General features: G+C 36.4%; 1 protein-coding gene across 1 annotated transcript in view; it reads left to right on the forward strand.

Annotated features, from left to right (window-relative positions):
• The window catches only part of PTPRD (protein tyrosine phosphatase receptor type D), a 317,656-nt gene that overhangs the window by 179,420 nt on the left and 118,064 nt on the right, over positions 1-20,172 (forward strand). The window contains exons 9-15 of the mRNA XM_066180841.1: positions 2,258-2,527; positions 3,141-3,722; positions 11,675-11,808; positions 13,071-13,215; positions 16,528-16,833; positions 17,903-18,096; positions 19,960-19,986. Coding sequence (XP_066036938.1) covers positions 2,258-2,527; positions 3,141-3,722; positions 11,675-11,808; positions 13,071-13,215; positions 16,528-16,833; positions 17,903-18,096; positions 19,960-19,986 — 1,658 coding nt within the window. The remainder of the gene's footprint in view (positions 1-2,257; positions 2,528-3,140; positions 3,723-11,674; positions 11,809-13,070; positions 13,216-16,527; positions 16,834-17,902; positions 18,097-19,959; positions 19,987-20,172) is intronic.

A 20,172-nucleotide genomic window follows, 5' to 3' on the forward strand; every position in this document is an offset into this window, starting at 1 on the left:
TTTTCATTGTAGCTGTGGAAAATGCTAACTTTTCAAGGTGAGGTAGGAAGTTTTAATTAGAGCAAGTAGAGATGTTCAAGTAGCGGTTGAAAGCCTTGATATGGCCTTTTTACTCTCTCTGTGTTTCCCTTGTTTTTCTCCTTTCCTCATTTCATTGTGTTCTGCATCAAACCCCCTACATCCCTCAGAGCTGCGAGAAGGTTGGTGTGTTTTTTACTTTTTACCCACCTTACAAAACTATTAATTAAACCAATAACAAAGAATACAAATGAAATGAATGTAGCTGCATTGTGGCATTTTTTAAGTTAATGTTACGTTTAAGCGGTGAATGCCCTGGTCATGGCTTCTGATGAGAGCTGGTATCTAACTGTTGTGCATGATGAGAGAGAATGAACCTGGATGCATGGCGATGTCTTTGGCTTTTAATACTAACATCTACTAAACTTGGTCAGTGTTCCTGCTTTTTCTTCCCTTTTAATTTCTTCTTTATACTGATGCCTGCTTTTCAAGGAATGGTTTCAGTAGTTGCTTTTCTAAATAGCCCACGCATGAAGACTAAACTCTCCTTTGTCTATAAGGATTTTGTTCAATACAAGAAGTCGCTCATTGCTTGCCGTTTGCTTTGTGTGGCCTCTGTGAACTGGCCATTTACAGATGTTTTGCTCTCTGCTTGTTCCCCTTCTGCCTGTCATTCACTCATGAGGCCATTACAGTAAGCCCCTTCTGAATCCATAGAAGATCACAGAAATTTAATCAAGCCCAGAGAAAAGGTTTCAGATTAATATAGTTTTCCTGTTGTTTTTTTTTGTATGTTTGTTTGTTTGTTTTCAAACTCACTCATAGTCTTATTTTACTTCTAATTTTTTTATGAATTAAAACTGTGTTTAATGATTAGCCTCTGTTAAGGCCAAAAAATACAGTTTTGAGTACACCATCCAATGAATGGCCTAAATACGAGCCTACCTCTCCCAGTTACTTTTGTCACTTCCACCTCCTACACACATATGCACACCACTGAGAATATTTGAAGCAGGAACACTGATCTGTTATTGCCTGGTAATTTTCTCGGTGTTGTGTTTGTTTAAAGATTAACTACTTTGTTAGTGGAATGTCCTGCTATGTGTTTAAGGTTGCCACCCCTTGCTATCAATACAGAAATGTGTGTAATAGTATTAATCCTTATTTTGCTTTCCCTTAACTGTGATCATAGTAGAATCCTGAATGTTCAATATTCTGCTATTTCTCCAGTCGCCCTTCCTAGCAGTTGCTTTTTAACCACCTAAATTTAATCTAAGTTCCTTCTTCCTCAAACGCTATGCTCCTCTTAAACTTCTGTCTGTCAGCCTATCCTATTCCCATCACTTTCAAGTTTCCTTTCCTCAGGCAGTGTTTCCTTTTTGTGTTGTTTTCTCTGCAGTTTTTACTCAGACATTTCCCTAAGCATGGTTCTCTACTGTTTCTGTCATTTGCTTGCCTGCATGACAAGTCCAGTACTTTGTACTGGCTTTGCCTAGTTTCTCTCTGTGACTCTGTCTCTCCCTCTCTCTGTCTGTCTCTCTCTCTACATATATATATATGTATATGTTTATTTATATATATTTGTATATGTGTATACATATATGCATATATATATATATTGGTATCTGTGTGCAATTATATATTTTTTCTATGTTTATTTCAGTGTTAGTGTGAGGTCTTGAGGCTGCATCTACTTTGAGTCTGAAAGCAAATGAAATTGCACTTTCAATTTACTCTAGGCAGTGTGTTCCAGGACTGTGATGTGACAATGTGGCCTAGCACATTTATTCACATCAACTGGAAGCATGCAGCATTGAAGTTGGTGATCAACTCAAGCATGCTGTTGACCTTCCAGTCTTCTTCTGTGCATATATATATGTATCGGCATAAAAAATGCATATATATATGTGCGCCTATGTGTGTGCGTGCACGTGTGCGTGTATATCTTTTGCATGGTGTTTGTGTATTGTTAGTATGTAGTTAGTTAAATGTGGGGCCCTAGTAGGTCTGAATCAGCCTTTGTATGAATGTGCCTAATTATATCCTCAAATAAATACAGAATAATTCACACTGTGTGCAGACAAAATTCTTGTTTAGTCTCTTATTTCTCTTATATATATTTTCTGACAGAATAAACGCTAAAATAGTAAGTTGTGTCTGTACACTGCATGCTGTCCTTATGCAAGACTCAGTTTCCTTTTTTGTATATGTTATTACCTTTTTTTGTGTTTTGTTCCAGTTCGACGGGTCCCACCAAGGTTCTCTATCCCCCCCACAAATCATGAGATCATGCCTGGAGGGAGTGTAAATATCACCTGTGTTGCGGTGGGATCACCAATGCCATATGTGAAATGGATGCTAGGAGCAGAAGATTTGACACCTGAGGATGATATGCCAATAGGGAGAAACGTCCTTGAGCTTAATGATGTCAGACAGTCTGCAAACTATACTTGCGTTGCCATGTCTACCCTTGGTGTTATAGAAGCAATAGCGCAGATAACTGTCAAAGGTATATCTCAAGCACATTTATTTGGACATAGTTCTGTCTTTCATTTCATTCATTCTGAGCAAATATATTGCACTGAAAGGTCTAAATGACATTTTCTCTCTTAAATCGAGAGGGTAAATATTCTAACCAGTCACTGACAGAAGACAAAATACAGGTTCAGACAGCAGTAATAATCATTAATTGAATAATTAATATTTATTAAAATACGTTAGTCATAATGTTCCATTATTCTTCTGTGTCTAGCGTCCAGCCATCATTTCAGTTAAAGAAATGATCTTGAATGTTGTATTTATTTATCAACCACAGGAGCCTTTAAGAACCAGTCAGTTGATTTTTAGAATTGCTGGGTGTCCAAGTATCATATTCACTGAGTAATTAGAAACAAAAGGTTCAAAAAGTATCTGAAAATTCAGTTGTAATTATGGATTGTCTTTCTATGAGATTGCTCTTCTGCATATAGTTACGGATTTGTTGAAGGTTGCTCCTTCTTTTCATTTTGTCTTCCTCTTTTATTTTTGTTTTGTTGTTAGTTTTTGTTTGTAAGCTTTTTATTCTAATAAAGAATGTTTACTGTTGTCTAGTGCTAACAGTATTTTTTGTTATTTGTGTTTAGCCTTACCCAAACCTCCTGGAACACCTCTGGTGACAGAAAGCACAGCAACTAGCATAACGTTGACTTGGGATTCTGGAAACCCTGAGCCAGTTTCTTACTACATAATCCAACACAAACCCAAAAACTCTGAGGAGCCATATAAAGAAATTGATGGGGTGGCCACAACACGTTATAGCGTGGCTGGCCTAAGCCCATATTCAGAGTATGAATTTCGAGTAGTTGCTGTAAATAACATTGGGCGAGGGCCACCCAGCGAGCCTGTGTCAACAAGGACTTCAGAACAAGCCCCCTCAAGTGCACCACGCAATGTACAGGCCCGTATGCTGAGCTCCACCACCATTCTGGTACAGTGGGAGGAGCCTGAGGAACCTAATGGGCAAATACAAGGTTACAGAGTTTATTACACCATGGACCCCACTCAACATGTCAACAGCTGGATGAAGCACAATGTGGCTGACAGCCATATTACCACTATTGGGAATCTTGTACCCCAGAAAACGTACTCGGTGAAGGTTCTTGCTTTTACTTCCGTTGGAGATGGACCACTTTCTAGTGAAATCCAAGTCATCACTCAAACAGGAGGTAAGCTAGCAATGAGCAAAATTAGTTGGAGAGACTTTCAGTTTAAAATGTTGCAAAAAAACCTACCCATCAAATATAGCCAGTTTTTTCAGGCAGTCTTTGCAGATAACCTCTTCAATTCCACAGTGCAAGTTATCTGAGCAGAGTGGAAATTACCCCTTCATGATTTCTTTTTTCATCAGTGTCAAGAAATTTATCTGCAGTGCAACTAAAGCCTCAGGGAGACCTTCATCCTGGAGGTGGCCAAATCTTACATCTTTTCTTTGGCAGTGCTATGTGCTCTAAACCTGTTTGTCAGTAGTTCTTCGTAGGTTTTTTTGAAATGTTACTTGCGGGTTTTGGTGGGCTTTGTTTAGGTGACATGTTGTTCTCCTGTGCCCTATCACTCTAGGGAATATTGCTTTTGGAAATTTAAAATGTACGTGTACTGCATGTGTATTCAACTAGTTGGTAAGATTCTGAGAACACAGAAAGCATGTGAGCAATAAGTACAACAAACCTTTTTGTAGGCTCAAGCAAGCAGGTTTGTACACTTTGGATTTATAAGTCAAATCAAACCTGCCCCTACAAAATGCATACCATAGCGTCACTATTTTCTCAGTTTATGTTTGCAGTTAGGTTGTTTTGTTTCTGTTTGAGAACTTTTAGGTCCATGAATTAGTTTTATTAGTAAAGGACAAGCAAGCACAGTAAAAAAAATGGCAGAAAAGTTTTTATGAAGTCTAAAATGAGAAGCTCTGGTAGAGTTACACTTCACAAAGTTTTTTATTGTACCAATAAGAAATAAAAAGGTCCTTTTTTCTAGCAGTTTATAGAAAGCTTTGTGAAGTATTACTGTAGGCCAGTGATTTCCTAGAAATATATAATAGTACTTGAATTTTTTAGTACAAGAAAGTTTCCTGTTGCAGAATTTAGCATCGCTCAAATTCTTAAAAACAGGTCTCTAAAGTATAACTGTAGACAGTTACATTTCATTCAATTTTTACTTCTGCATTTTACCAATATGCATTTAATAAAGACAGAAATTGATGTATTGTCCTGGAATCTTTCTAGATGTTGTGTTGCACAAAAGTATAGATGTTACTTTTTGCAGTATCTCAGCTAAGAAGTTATACATTTTTTAAATCTTGTGGTGGTAGATTAAAATGTGTCTGTGTGCATATGCGAATGTAAATATCTATACCCTAGTTTAATGTTGGCATTTGCAACCATTTTCAGACTAGTTTTTGTATTGACATCTGACTTCTGATTGAATCCACATGCATAAAGCTTTTCCAGATGAAGGTTTACTGAGCTCCTTATCTGTGTTTTTACTCACAACTGTAAACCTCTTAGATTAGCAAGTGTCTGACAGTGGCTTTCCCAGTGAAGGATGAAGGAATCAAAATAATGTGCACTGAGGCTCAGCTGGACTGGCCCAAGTTACATTACTTTCTGAGGTCACTTCAGAGAAGTCAGCATGTCCATCTGTTTCCGATTACTGTTGCAATCTGAAGAAATTACAGCAACATTGACAATGCTGGAGGGTTTCTCAGTACATTATTTCAGTGGTTAATTGCAACTGTGTTAAAAATACAAAAGAAAACAAAGAATGGGGCATACAGGAAGTGTATTTAAGCATTGATACTTTTACTTGAAATACAAATATTTTCAGTCATAAAAGAGATAAAAACCAAGAAGTCTAGTGAAGTTGTCCAGTTCAGGGTATGGTTAAAAACTAGGATATCCCAATCTCTCTATCCAGTAGTTTCCTTTCAGTGAACGTCATAGGAAAAAAATGCCCTTATTGCCCTTTTCTTACAGATTTGCTTTAATGTAAATCTGAATGTGATTGTTTTAGTTTAAGTCTCTCAAAATTTAACATATTCCAAATATTAAAGTGAATATAAAGTGCCATTTAAGAGCAGGGAAAGGGGGTTTAATGGAAACATTTAACAAGAGTTCAAATTGGAATGGGATGCTGATTACATTTGGTTGATTTTATTTTAAACAAATAAGCCTGCCATTCTATTATATTTAGCTTAACCCTCACTTTGGGGATATTAGAGCATATATAAAACAAAATTTCACTGACATATGTGACTTACAGGCTCTTTTAGATGGTTCAAGACTATCCTGCCTTAAGTCTGTTCTGATGTTTGGAGAGAGATTATAAAAATGAATAATTTGTTCTTAAAAAAACTATTCAGAGGAATTTTTGTTTTCTTAGTATAGCAGAATTGGTTTTTTGAAAAGGGTGTATGAGTGGCTTCTTTCTTTGTAGGTCAGCTGAAACTCTGCTGGTAGTGAAATTTAGATTTTTAATTAAAATATTGACTGGCAGCATGTAGTTTGAGGGGAAGAGAAGGATTTATTTTTCAGACAACCAGACACTGAAAGAACCTCAAAAAAGTTAAATTTTGATGTTTAGTGTTTTTCTTAAGCCTTTGAAGGCAAAGATGTGTAATGTTGCCCACTTGTTTTCAGCAGTGCTTTCTTTATAGTAAAAAGACACCATTTTAACAGATTCTATAATTGGAAAAGAGCTGTGAAACTGAGCCTTTTGACTAAAAGGAGATCAATTTCCAAAGTTGAGGAAGTCCTTATTCTGCATTTTGGGCCAAAGGATTAGATTCCATTAAGGATGGAGTCAGGACTGGTCTATTATGTAGATTAATTGACTTACCAAATTTTACAATAAAGAAATATTTATATAAGTCTTTGTGTGATGCTTCTTGTTTTTATGTTTTGGGGGTTTTATAGTTTTGGGTTTGGTTTTTTACTTTATTAGAAAACAAAATTTGTTTGTGTTCTGTTTAGCTGCTCAGGATGCACTTCTCATAACTCCTTTCTGGGCTTAAAATGATCATAAGAATGCATACGCTGAGCAACATCTTTTAATCTCTGTGTACCAGGAAAATTTAGAATTTTTGACTGTCTTGGTTTGGGTTTCATTTCATTTCATTTCATTTCATTTCATTTCATTTCAAACCTGCAAAGAGAGGATAGCTACTGAAGGAATTAAGTGAATCTTGTTTTTGTTCTGAGCTGAGGTAGGAAGAGAAGGGAGAGATACACAAGATCTATTGGATAGTGGATTACTGGAAAAAGAGAGGAAAAAATGAAGAAATATTCAAGGAAATGAATGTGTACCTGTTAGCATATGTTTCCTTAGAAAACCACTTAAAATACAAAACATATTATTAGTTGTAAATGAAGGATTCTTTGTGATTTGGAGACTGAGGTTTATTACAATTATAAAAGGCTAATGCTTTGAACACAGGAAAAAGGACAATAATGAGAAGGTTAAGTATCTGACTTGCAGGGCACATAAATGGAGCCTTAGATTCAACAAAATTAATGTTTCTGGAGTTCCTGTGGTAAAAGATTAGAAGTTAAGAGAAGGAGTTGGTGGCAAGGAAGTACTGTTCTGTGTAGCAAGCTAGCTACTTCGCCAGACATTTAATTTTTTTGTGAACATGTCAACGAGGAAACCTGATGTCTGTGAAACTCTGCAGTCCTAGCCTAGTGTCTTTGTGAAGCATTTTATGAAATTGACTTCCACATGAAAAGAGTGTGAGCATGTAGCTAGAAACTCAACTCAAAGCAAGAAAGCAGGTGGGATAATCGCAGAATATTTAGGATTGGACGGGACCTCTGGAGATCATCCAGTCCAACTCCTCTGCCTTGGCAGGGTCACCTGGAGCAGGTGACATAGGAACACATCCAGGTGGGTTTTGAGTGTCGCCAGAGATGGAAACATCACAACCTCCCTGGGCAGCCTGAGCCAGTGCTCTGCCACCCTCAATATAAAGAAGTTCTTCCTCAGGTTGAAGAGAAACTTCTTGTGTAATGTTTTAATGTGTGGTCACTTCTTCATCCTATCCACTGTCCTTGTGGCACCCCCTTTTGAGATACAGAGGTAGAGTATAGGACAGTTTTTTAACTGACTTATATTTTAAAATTTCCATCAAGGAATATTTCTGGTCAGGTAGGAAAGACTATTTCTGCTTTCTAATAACTCCCCTACTCTCAATGCAAAGGTAACTTTTGTTAAGTGTCCTAGTCTCTATTTTACTTCATTTAAATGCTAATGTGTTGAGTTCAGTGTTGAGGATCTTACCCTCACACACTGATAATTTTTCTCTTAACTGTGTTCTCTAGTCATTCAGACAAGACCATGTGGATTCTGTCTTTAAAAAGTGACTAACACCTTTATTTTATTCTCTGGGCTCCCACTATGTCAGTTGGAGATAATATTTGAAGAAAGTGATTTATGGATTTCTGATTACTTTTCACATAATATACTATGCTTTTTTAAAAAATAAAATGTATAGCAGTTATTTTGGGTACTGTGGTTCTTTTGTTTGATACTGCAAAGCTGCAAACCTCAGCTATCTTCAGACTCATTTGAAGAGGTTGTTTCAGTTGTAGCAGAGAGACAGGGATAGAACAGTGCACATATTACCATTTTATTTTGTATGTTACCCATTTTATTTTTAAATTATATTCTATTAGCACTTGCTATTTCAAAAAATGCATGTATTGTTTGCAAAGCAAAAACTTTCGAGCACAGTAACTCTTCAGCTGTAAAGAGTTCCTCTGTAGAGTTTCATGCTTCTTTCAGAGAATTCAGAAGCATAAACTCTTGGTCCCTTCAGATTCCCTACTGATTGTAAATTCTCTTGATGGATCTATTGTTCTTTGCAAAGCTGATTCGTTATTGAACTCACTGAGTTTTACTCAAGGTACGGATTTCACCCCAGCAATGTCTTGGGGCTCTTTCTATACTGGACACACTGCTCCTTTTTCCATTATCGCTTGCAAGCCCAGCATGGTCCTGGAGTAGTTTTCTGATTACCTCAGCCAGCTGTAGAGCTGTGCAGGGAACTAAAGTGCTTTTCTGAGGTCCTATTTTATGATCCTATGCAGGTACTTTAATCAGGGATGTAGATAGCCTTCTTTTAATCAGGGATGGAGAAAACCACATATACAGGACAAAGTCAAGAAATCTGTGTTTGTTGCTGGTTATCCAGCAGTAAACATGGAGGAATAGGCAAGCGAAAATGTAGAAAGTGATGTGAAGTTATGGAAAAAGATGTTGTGGACTTTGTTCTTTGTTTTGTTATTGCATTGTAGTCTTTCATTGTGTGTACTGCCCAAGATGTATTTAGAAGAAAGAAGAGGTACACTTGGAGCACACAGAAGTTAGAGGTTTTAATGTACTTTTGTAGAGCATATTGCCCTCAAAACTGAAAAGACAGTATTGAGAGAATGTTCATGCAAAACCATCCTATTTACTGGCCTGCCCATGTACAGTACTAATATAGAGTTAGATTTGATGTGTGACATTAAAACCCCTTCCATAAAAGTATGAAGTCCACTTGCATACACTTTGCAGTTTCTCTAGGCTTTTTTCTCTCTCTGAAGGAGACCAGTAGCTTCTGTCAGCTCCAGCTTGGCTTTGCTCCCATGTGCCACTGAAGATTTTTTTGAGCAGTTGTGTATTCTAGGCATAAATCCTAAGTAGTTTAAAAGTTAATTGTTCCACTTCCTTAACCAGTACTTTTCCTTTGATACTGGGTTCCATATCAGAGTTTGTCAGTAATAAAATGTGTTTAGTTTCTGTTATTTTGGTTTTGTTTTCTTGCTTCTTCATCTTCTCTTATCTGTTTGGAACAATGTAGATTTCTCTGTAGTCAACTTTTTCTTCTGTCACTGTTTCACCATTAGAGTTGCCTAACTGTAGTTAAAAAAAATCTGAGGGGAGACTAAATTTTGAAGGAAGATATTATTTTGACCCACAGCATTTGGAAAAGTCTAATTAGTCATCAGCTTTTTTATAAAATGATTGAATTGCAGACCTAAGATGACAAAGGATTTGAGTTTTTTTAAGAGGAATTCTTGGAGAATGAGGGTCTTAAAACACGTAGAGAGACAGGAAATACCCTTAGTTCTCCATCTGCTGACATATTTATCATAACAGATGGTACCAGCCTTCATATGAGTCACTTGACTGATCATTTACTATTATTGCCTGTCTGTGTTCTACAAGTCATGTATCTATACATTAAGTACAGATCATAGCATCACAGGACAATTCAGGCTGCCAGGGTGACTGTCTTGGGTGGTGTCCAGTCACAGCCACTGCCCAGAGCAGGCTCAACTCTGGGGTCAGACCAAGTTTCTTAGGGCTTCACCCGCTTGAAATGTAAAAACCCCAGGACTGGTATGGTCCAGCTTCCTTGAGCCCTGGCTGCATTTCTGGGTTGTCCTGAGCCTCTCATGTTTCAACTTGTGCCACTGCCTCTCATCTGCCACACTCTATGAAGAGCCTGGCTGCGTATCTTCCATCCTTTCTGTCTCTGCTGGGAGTGCTGTTGAGAGCCACCCATTCTCCCAGCTGAGCCATTGCCAGCATTGCATCCTCTCCTTCCAAAATTAAAATCTGTCACAAATGCTTAGTTGATGTTTCCTGTAATGGCTCCCAGTGCTTTGGGATCATTTCGTCTTTGCACTTTGCAGGACCCAGGAAGTGGTGTCTTTTTAGACCAGACACCTTTTAGAAAAACATCTAATTAGTCCTGTCCCTTTTTATTCCTCAAAAGAGTTGGTCTCCTGTTACTCTCACTCAGTCATTTAAAAAAAAAAAAAAAAAAAAAAAAAAAAAAAAGAGAGAGACTTTTACTGTCTACTCAGGAACTTGAATATACAGCTCATGTAGAAGGGTTCTGTTTGTTAAAAGTTAGATATCAAATCTGTACCAGAATACATAAGGCCAGTGTTCTCCTCAAACTGATATTCTGTAGAAGTCCAGGGAAGATAAAAATCAAAATACCAAATTATTTTAAGAGTTTGGTCTCTGAAGCTTTTAGGTCTTCTACTGTACTAAAGGAACATACTTGTAATAGGATTCTTCCCCAATAAATGTTTGTGGAACCGTCATTATTGTCACATCCTACTTCTTACACCTGTTCTCAGTGTTTGCTAAGAAGTATGTCTTTTTATTTTTCCCCTGAAAAAATGACAGCATGTCAAATTTTATTCTTGAAGAGCTAGAGATGCTGTGGAAAGCTGTTTCATGCCTTACCAATGGCACTATTAACTGAAAGTAGTGTTTTAGAACTTGGGTGCCAAAACTATTTTACACAATCCAATGATATAGTTGTGTTTTGCTGTCTTTTCTTAGTCAACTTTATCATTTTCTTTACATTTGAAAAAGTAAATTAAGATAACATTTGGTGTCAGCAATTTTTGTGACCATTGTGCAAAATACAGCAACAAAGAATGTTCTTGACTAGTGCAATCAAAAGTGCATTTTGCTTCTTGCAATTAGAAAGTATTGTCACTAGAAATTCAACTATATTCTTAAATATACCAATCATTAAAGGGTGGAGATATGTCACTTAAGGAGAAATTATTTGAGTATCTCTTCACTGGGTTATAACTACTTCAGGTTAAGCAAGTAGTGGGTGTCTTCTTAAAGGCCGGGATGTGTTTACTATCTTTCATTTATGAACTGAGAAAAAAAATCTTATCTGGAAATGCATGTAATACTTTTAACACTCTCTCCTAGACTATTTCAGCTAATCATATGTTCTATTAGCTTTTTCTCATACACACACAAATATAAAGATGTATATATTCACCATTTCACACATAGTTTATTAGATTGCTGGTATTCATCATCAGGCATCTCTTCAATTGCATTTCGGTTCTGTTTGCTTTATTTACACTGCAAAAACATTTATTTGAAATCCTTGATAATTTTTAGCATGTGAATTAAATGCATCATTATTCTTTTTCTGTGCTTAGATAAATTTGTTTCATTGTACTGGGAATCAAGTAGTTTAAGTTCAGTAAGATAAACAAAAGCAATATTGCATGCCATATTTAGATAACATTTTAAAAGATTTGAAAGTGGTGTAGTATCCAAAAAAATAATTGGCAACACTGCTCAACTTTTGCTTTAGTGCCTGGTCAGCCATTGAACTTCAAAGCAGAACCTGAGTCTGAAACGAGCATACTGCTTTCCTGGACACCTCCACGGTCTGATACCATTTCCAGCTATGAACTGGTTTACAAAGATGGGGAACATGGAGAGGAAGTAAGTGGCAAGACTGTACATGTTTTTAATGATCCGTGATAAGTTGGGCATAAAATGTGGCAGTGGTGTAAATTTCATGTTTTAGTAACTTACTTTGGTAGAAATGCCTTGATATTTAGGTTTGTTAAGCCCAGCAGTTAGCCTAGTGACAGACTGAAAGTGGGTAAACAGCAGAAAATGTTGTCAGTGGTTACCAGCCAGTGGAATTTTGCTGTGGACACCAATGAATCCTCCACAGAAATGCCATCCAGTTTCAGACACTGATTACATGTCTCCCAGCCTGTTTCTCTATAAAGGCTTGGAAGCAAAAATATTAGGGGGAATTTTGTGGACCCATTAAGCCTTTTTTGAACTTATACCTGAACTTTGAAATCTATTTTCAGCCTTAGATAATTTTTGTTTCTCTGTGCCATTGTGTAAGAGAATTCCCAAGCTTTTCTAATATTTCAGTAATAATTGAAAAGAAAAAAGGAGGTTCTTTCTAAAGAGTAAAACCTGCTATAGGCTTTTTCTGTACCATTTCTTCGTAAAGAATTTTCAGTTTGTGGGCCTCTGTCATGTTTGTGCCATAAACTTTAGAATAAACAGTTCTTCTGGTAGGGAAAATGCTGTATTACCAGGTGTCACAGAGAAAAGAAAGAAGCCAGAAGGACACAGGAGATGGTCAACCTCACTGGTTTCTCCTGCATCTTCAAGTCATTTCAGATGCTCCAACTGAGCTTATGTTTATGGCAGTTTCACACATACACTATGAGTTCATAAGTTCATTTTGTGGAAGGGGGCCAGGTCCATATTTCATTTCCAAGTAGAATGCAGTCTGCTGCTTAATAAGTTACCCAATAGAAGAATTTGATTTTGGTATTATGAGTACAAATTTAACTACAAGATTAAACCCAAGATAACATACACTATAAAATCACTGCTATAAAAGACAGTTACAGATAAAGGCTTTGTTCATGTGGTATTGTCTGAAAAGCCTTTCATACTTTGTATACAGTTGTTGTTCCTCAAACAGTCAAGCTTTGTTTGTGGCTCTGAGTTTCACCTGTTAAACTGTTGACTTAAAAAAATTAGTTTATTAATGTTTGTCAAAAGTAATGTATTCAGTTATGGTTTTTTACAGTTTGGTTTTGTTCTGCTTTTTTTTCTTGAACTTGAGCTTTTCTCTATGATTTTACACCAGTATAAAAGCATACAGGCAGTGTATTGAACTCAGAGTCTCTGAATACTAACCAAAACATTCTCTGATTATTCACCTTTAGCAACATGTTTCCACTGAACCTACTACATCGTATCGCCTGCAAGGCTTACGACCTAACAGCCTGTACTTGTTCCGCCTAGCTGCACGGTCTCCTCAAGGGCTGGGTGCTTCAACAGCAGAAATCTCAGCCAGAACCATGCAGTCAAGTAGGTGTCTTTCCTTGAAATATTTATTTTCTTTGTTTCTGTTTCTCAAAGAGATTAATCTCAGTGGCTGAGGTAGGCAGAAACAGAGACAAAAGCAAAACTCAGTATTCATGTTAATTGATACAGCAAAAGAATGCTTAGAATGTGTATAGGTGAGGTGTATTGTGATCAGATTAATATAGGAATGGCTTTTACACAGCTTCATAAAACAACCCAAATAAACCAGTCACTAAGGAGGCAATATAACATTGGCATAATAAAATTTTATTTTATAATAAGGTGAAATGTTGTATCATGCAATAGGTGTATATTAATAACTGTCCTTAACCAATAAAGTTCCATCTCCCCAGTCTGCACACTCCCTAGGTTGTTTCTGCAGCATCTCCCTGAAGTGCAAAAATCCGTAGAGTGGATCAGGATGAATATTTCAGACTGTACCAGATATTTCTTAACAGTTTCTCTATAGTATCTTATCGTTCTGATTTTGTTCAGTTTTCTTAGTTGGGGCTTTTTATGATATTCACTCATTTTCCACTTGGAGAAAAACAGTTTGAGATGTAAAAATTTGTCAGGGACTTTTATATACACCTTAAAACATTTAAATTAAGACTTAACTAAAACAATCAGCTATTCAGCAATGACATCCAGAAGGATTATTCTTGCCTGATAAGTTATGCTTTCCTGACAGTTTGCATTACAATGTGTCATTGAAAAATCTGGTACAATTCTATTTGTATTTGTTTTCAATTAAATTGCCTGTTCTTAAAATAAGATTATTCAAATCAGAAAATTCAGTTTCTCAGTTGATATGAGTCTTTTTAATTTGCAGTCATGACATGTGATTATACAATCGTTCCTTGTTAGTGTTATACATTAATATCGATTAGTGTGACTGGAGACATAGTTCTGCTCACCTTTACGCAAAGCTAAATGTGTTTCTGAAGCATTTCTAAGGCATTTGGAATTAGCATAAATAAACACATATAACACAAGGTTAGCTTTAGATACAGTGGCAAGGCAGCTTTTCAGTTTAGTTATTTGGAATGAATAATTTGATTAAGAAAGAGGTATTTTTTTATTCTGGGAGCCATTTCAACTATTTAGAATGCTCATTGTCTTATACAGTCTTATACTGGGTGAAGATTGCTTAGACTGCGTACAAAACAAACTAGGAGCCAAGGCTGTGTGTTCCATTTATAAGCACATTGCCATTTTCTCTTTTTGAATATAAGAATATGTTATGTTTTGTTCAGCCTTGTGTCTTCAGATACTAGCAAAATCCAGTTGATTTCAGTGGTCAGATCCAAGTTATTTGCTGCAAAGATTACACTTTTTTTTTTTTTTTTTTTTAATGTGCAATTAAGGAAAAGCATGTGTGTGTTAATAAAACTCGTTAAAGTAGGCTTCAAATTTTCCTTAGTCACATAAGTGCAATATTTTTCATTTTCCGAGTATAATGGATTAAAAATTAATAAACTTCTGTGATTTTATTAGCAATATTCACCAGAATGTGCTACTGCCTTTCATCTTGGTATCAGAAGAAGATGCTGCAGGGATTTATTTCTTTTATGTAAGACCCTTAAGGGACATTTTACATGTAATTTACTTCCTGCACAAGTTAATGGTAGAAGGGGGCCCATTTGTTTTGAGTACTTGATTACTGAATTAGCCTATAAAAATAACCCCAAATGTGTTAATTCTCATCTGTTCTTCCATCCACCTCCTCTAGTTAATCGAAATACTAGTAAATTCCCTCCTGTCTTCCCTTTGGAGGAGCAGTGTGCCATACTGGGTAAAAAGCGATTGATCCCTCTAGAAAGAGCTGTAGGGAACCAAAAGATACATGCATGAATGCAGTAGGTCACAGCAGGGTCCTAGGCTTGCTCTGTTGTTTTAATTTTGTTTGATGTTCCTGTTATAAGTATGTACAAGTATACGTTTGTTTCTTTTTTCCCCTTAAGAAATGGGAAGAAAAGGTGTAGAGGTGGTTGTAAAGGGGAATAAAGGCCTTGCACACAAAATATGTTTTTCTTACGAGACAGGCGGCAGACACAGGAAAGCAGTTCACATCCCCTCCTTCTGCTAGTGAGTTTGAATTATGGCTCCTTTCTTTGGTGCTCTGAATGATGTGTTAGCAAGCATAGATTTGTTTAAGTCAAAGTGCATTTGAGCACATGAATGCATACCAAACTTTCAATGCTTGATTTGCCTCACTGGAAGCAGTGGAGTGGCATGTGTGCTTAAATGCTCTGAAGCTTGGAAAAGGTAAATATGTTAATATAGTCCTTTGAGAACAATTGAGTGAAGGTGAGCATTTCTGCTCTGGAAGTCTGGTGATGCTGTCAGGAGATGAAACAAAATCAGAAACTCACATTTGAATGTGCAGAGCTTGTAAACTCACTTTGTAAAATGAATACCTGCTTTCTTTACATGTTGTTTGGGGTAGATATTTTTTTCTCTGTAGAAGTAATATACATTACTGGTAGGAATAATTCTTTGCTAGCGAAGTGTCTACAAGAGGAGTTAAAAAATAAAACTGACAGCTGATCTAGGGTAAGTACAAGTTACAGTCAGAATCAACAATCCTGTCAATTTCTCCTGGTAGGTAAATCTTTGACTAAGACTTTCTTCATCTTCTATGGACTGCATGCTCATAGTATATTAGCTACAATAAGTGTTTCAGTAAATGCTTTCAATTAAAATATAATTTGTGGTTGACTTGTGTCAGGCAGACTCATTAAAAAAAAAAACAACTAACGGTAATTTGTTTATGAGTGTAGAAAGGCTGCAAAAATGGCTACCTATGGAGTAATTTCTAGCAATTATTGCAAGTTTTTAGGAGTTCTGTAAAAAAAGATTTTCTGTCTTAAGGAAAGTAAAGCCACTTGAAGGGGATGTCAAAATTTGTAAGTAAATACATGTCATGTATTATTTAAAATGTTACAGCTTGCACTAATTGCAAGGATTATAAAGATAGATCAGTAGTCATAGAAGTATCACGTTTTTGTTTTGTTTCAAGAAGAATTTTAATTACAGGTAGGTAATATTATTTTGAGGCTTCATTTTCTTATATTTCCCCTACATACTTTTTCACCATTTAGTTCGTCTGTTCATTTTCAGTTTCCTCATGTTAATAAGCCAAGGTGCATATGATTATCTAACGTTTTGCTTTTTTGAGTTTCTACTTTTTTGTTTGTTTATTATTTTCATTTGGTTCTCTTTTATTTATTTTTATTTTTTCTTTTGTTCATTTTTTTTCAATCACTTCTATCCTTCCACTCAAATCCTCCTTTAACCCACTACTGAAATTAGAGCCATCAGCTCCTCCTCAAGACATTAGTTGCACAAGCCCCAGCTCCACTAGCATTTTGGTAAGTTGGAAACCTCCACCGCTGGAAAAACAGAACGGCATTATCACTGCGTACTCCATCAAGTACATTGGGATTGATGGAGAAGATGTCAAGCCCCATGAAATTTTGGGAATTTCCTCGGACAGTACCCAGTACCTTTTGGAACAGCTGGAAAAATGGACTGAGTACCGGATCTCTGTGATTGCTCACACTGATGTTGGACCTGGCCCAGAGAGCTTAGCAGTATTGATTCGAACAGATGAAGATGGTATGTTGCCTCCACTAGATCAGTTTGCACCTCTATGACTCTGTCATCTGCTGTCTTTTGTATAGGCTAACAGTAATTTTTTCTGCTCCTCTTTTTTTACCCAAATATTACCAGATATTATCATCCTTTGAGCTTTTTAATCAAAGACTCTTCTTTCTACACCATTTTTCTGTTTGGTATTTTTGTATTTTTCTATCAGAAAATAACTTTTTGCAAGTGACATGAATCTTCTGCTCCTTTGAGCCCATACACATCCTTCTTGCTCCTCCTTTAATGAAAAATAACTCTTAGTGGAAAAAAAATTCTGCCTTTTCCTTGATTTTATGGTCATTGTCATTTTTAAACAGTTATGTCTATAAACTTTTTTCAGATCTGGTTTTTTTTGGTTTGTTTTTGTTTGTTTTTTGGGGGGGGGGCGGGGTTGGGGTTTTTGGGGGTTTTTTTTGTTTTTTTTTCTTTAACTGCTTTCTTCTTCCATGTTGTGGTTTTTGAATTGAAGGGTTTTTTGGGTTGGGTTTTTTTTGTTGACTTTTTTTTAGTTTTGTTTTTTGATCTTGGAAAACTGATGCTCCACACATTTTCTTTTCTTCCATTCTTGAAAGTGACAGAAGACAGCCTTGTAATCAGCCTTCTTTTTTATCCTGAGAAAAAAACAAACCAAAATAAAACAGAGAACTTGGCAAAAAAAAAGAAAAAAAAAAAAAAGGGGAAACTTTTTTTTAAAATCTTTTGTGGTTTTGTTATTATTATAGTATTATTATTTCAATGATTAAAATATCTCTTTGTACTATAATGCTTTGAATCTCAAAGCATCTTCCTTGGCTTTTGTACATTTTTACATGTTTTTCTATTTCTCTAATACTCCTTTTTCTTCCATTTTTTGCATCAGTCATGTTTTTTGATCTTTTCACCGAAAGGTAGAGCAGATTTGTTGAGCATTTTCATTTGCTGAATGATTTGTATTCTTCAAAGACAACCTAGTGAGTCTGCCCTTTCTTTAAAAAAAAAGTGAAAGACATGGGTGGGACAGGTGGCTGTAATTCTCTTCTGTCCAATGATGTTGTTCCAGTTCCTAGTGGTCCTCCTCGCAAAGTCGAGGTGGAGGCTGTCAACTCCACTGCTGTTAAAGTGTCTTGGCGCTCACCTGTGCCCAATAAGCAGCACGGTCAGATTCGGGGATACCAGGTCCACTTCGTGAGGATGGAAAACGGAGAGCCTAAGGGTCAGCCCATGTTGAAGGACATCATGCTGGCCGATGCACAGGTATTTGGGACACTCCATTCTTTCCTTAGTCAGAGTGGAAACATTTCACTTGCCAGAGAGCAGTCCAAAACTGCCTTTTGTTGTTGAGGGTCTTTTTTACTTTCTGTTTACCAGTCTACGAGCTAGTATTTTTTGTCTCAATTTTAAAAACTCTTTTTTTCAGAACACTTGCATTTAAAGGTTCTTAGGCCAAAACAAGACACTTTGTTCTCTATTGATTTGCAGCTAAATGCTGGGCTATGTCATTTTTCTGGTTCTGTTAAACCTAGAGACTTTGCCTATACTGTGAAGTTCTAAGGCATCAGGGTGGTCTGATCCAGGTCAGTGTAGTAAACTGTGTATGGCCTGATCCACCCATCTCCTATTTCATTGCTTCATGTGGAATCATTAGAAGCCTGTGTTAGCCTGTTATTACAGTGTTTCTCTGATTAGCTTGTACACACCTTACTGCACATTTCACAAGAAATTAATGTTCTTATTGTAACTTTAAAAGCCACGGAGGTATTACACTTTTCATAACTTTAATAAAATTAGGAACTTAGTTTGAGTACATATGTGGTTATTTATATTGCAAAATTTCTCATCTATTTTAGAAATTATGAGATTATGAGATAATGAAAACATCCAGTTTAAAAAGCTTCTCAAACTAGGATATTACTGATTGAAATATACCAGTACTCTGTGGAACTTGAAAGGTTTACTCTGTAAAGCTCCTGACACCGAAGGAGTCATCCTGTGGGAAAATATTATCCATTAGACAAGTCTCACTGCTTGCTCACAGTTTATGACTGGATTGACTGGAAAAAACCTAAATCAAAGAGTAAAATCTGTTTTCTAACATTTTACATGGGTAAACAAATGGGGGGTTGCCTTTTTGATTTTTTCCCCAGTCAGTTCTGAATTTCAGATTTGCAGAAACCTGTTTGAAGAATAAGTCCCCTACACCTGCATTTTGCTCATGACCCTATTGGAAAAAATACTATGTCTGTTTCTGGAGGACTTCGCTGCCAGTACTTACTTTTCTGTTTTGGAAAACGTGGTGTTCTTAAGGCTTAAATTCAGTGGGGACAAAGATGCAAGTACTCAGGAAGTGAGAAGGGAAAGGGAAATGGGAAAAGGGAGAGGAGATGGAAAAGGACATGCTAGTGTGCCTTGGTTCTCCTCTTCCTTTCACAAATTTTTACTTTCAGCCTCTCTGTGGTTCAGGACTAAAATGATTTTAAACATTAGAAGGTCAGTAACTGGAGACTAGATGAGATACTGGAGTCCAAATATCCTAAAGGCAGAAGTTGTATTTCTTCTTAGGTCAAGTTTAGCTTTGACCTGCCCACTTACCACTGGCAAAGGATAGTCAACTCCTTTCTTTTCCCAGCTCTCCTTCCTTCCTGTAGTACTTCTATGATACCTGTGATCAAGGCTTGTGCTGGTATGAAGACCTTGATGGTAAAATATCAGTGTGGTTTCAAGACCTAATGCATTGAATTAGTTTAGGAAACTGAAGCATATAGCCTAGTAACATGATTAAATAAAACAGGTAGCCTTTAATTCTGCCTTGACAACTTTTAATAAAAACTATTATAAAATACTCCTACAGGGTACAAGAGGATTCATTACTTCTTTTATTTGTCAGTGAAAGAGAAGTAGCTGGAATTTAGGGAAAACAGAAATGGAATTAAAAATAACTGGCCTGATTTCATTAACCAAATTTCATGTGATTCTACATGAATAATTTTATCTGAACATGACTTTTTCAGACATCTTTCATATTAATTTTACTATAAAGAAGAAAACTTTATCTCAACCAGGCTACAAATCTCCTTATTTCTTTTGTTCTTCCTTTCAACTCCCTTTACTGTAAATTAGTGGGAATATGATGATACTACTGAACATGTAAGTACTTTTTGACTGGGCAGAAAGACATTGTGCATTTGGGTTGAGATTTTTTTTGTCTTGCTTGTTTGCTTGTAGCGTTGTATGGTTTTGGTGTGGGTTAAGAAATTTTTTGGTGCTTTCTTTGGGTTTGTTTTTGGTTTTGTTTTGCAGGGTGGTTTTTTGCACAAATGCATGTTCCTAACA

The sequence above is a fragment of the Chamaea fasciata genome, unplaced genomic scaffold (genome assembly GCF_029207755.1).
Source record: "Chamaea fasciata isolate MVZ Bird 193981 ecotype frontalis unplaced genomic scaffold, bChaFas1.0.hap1 SCAF_4, whole genome shotgun sequence".
NCBI classification, from domain to species: domain Eukaryota; kingdom Metazoa; phylum Chordata; class Aves; order Passeriformes; family Sylviidae; genus Chamaea; species Chamaea fasciata.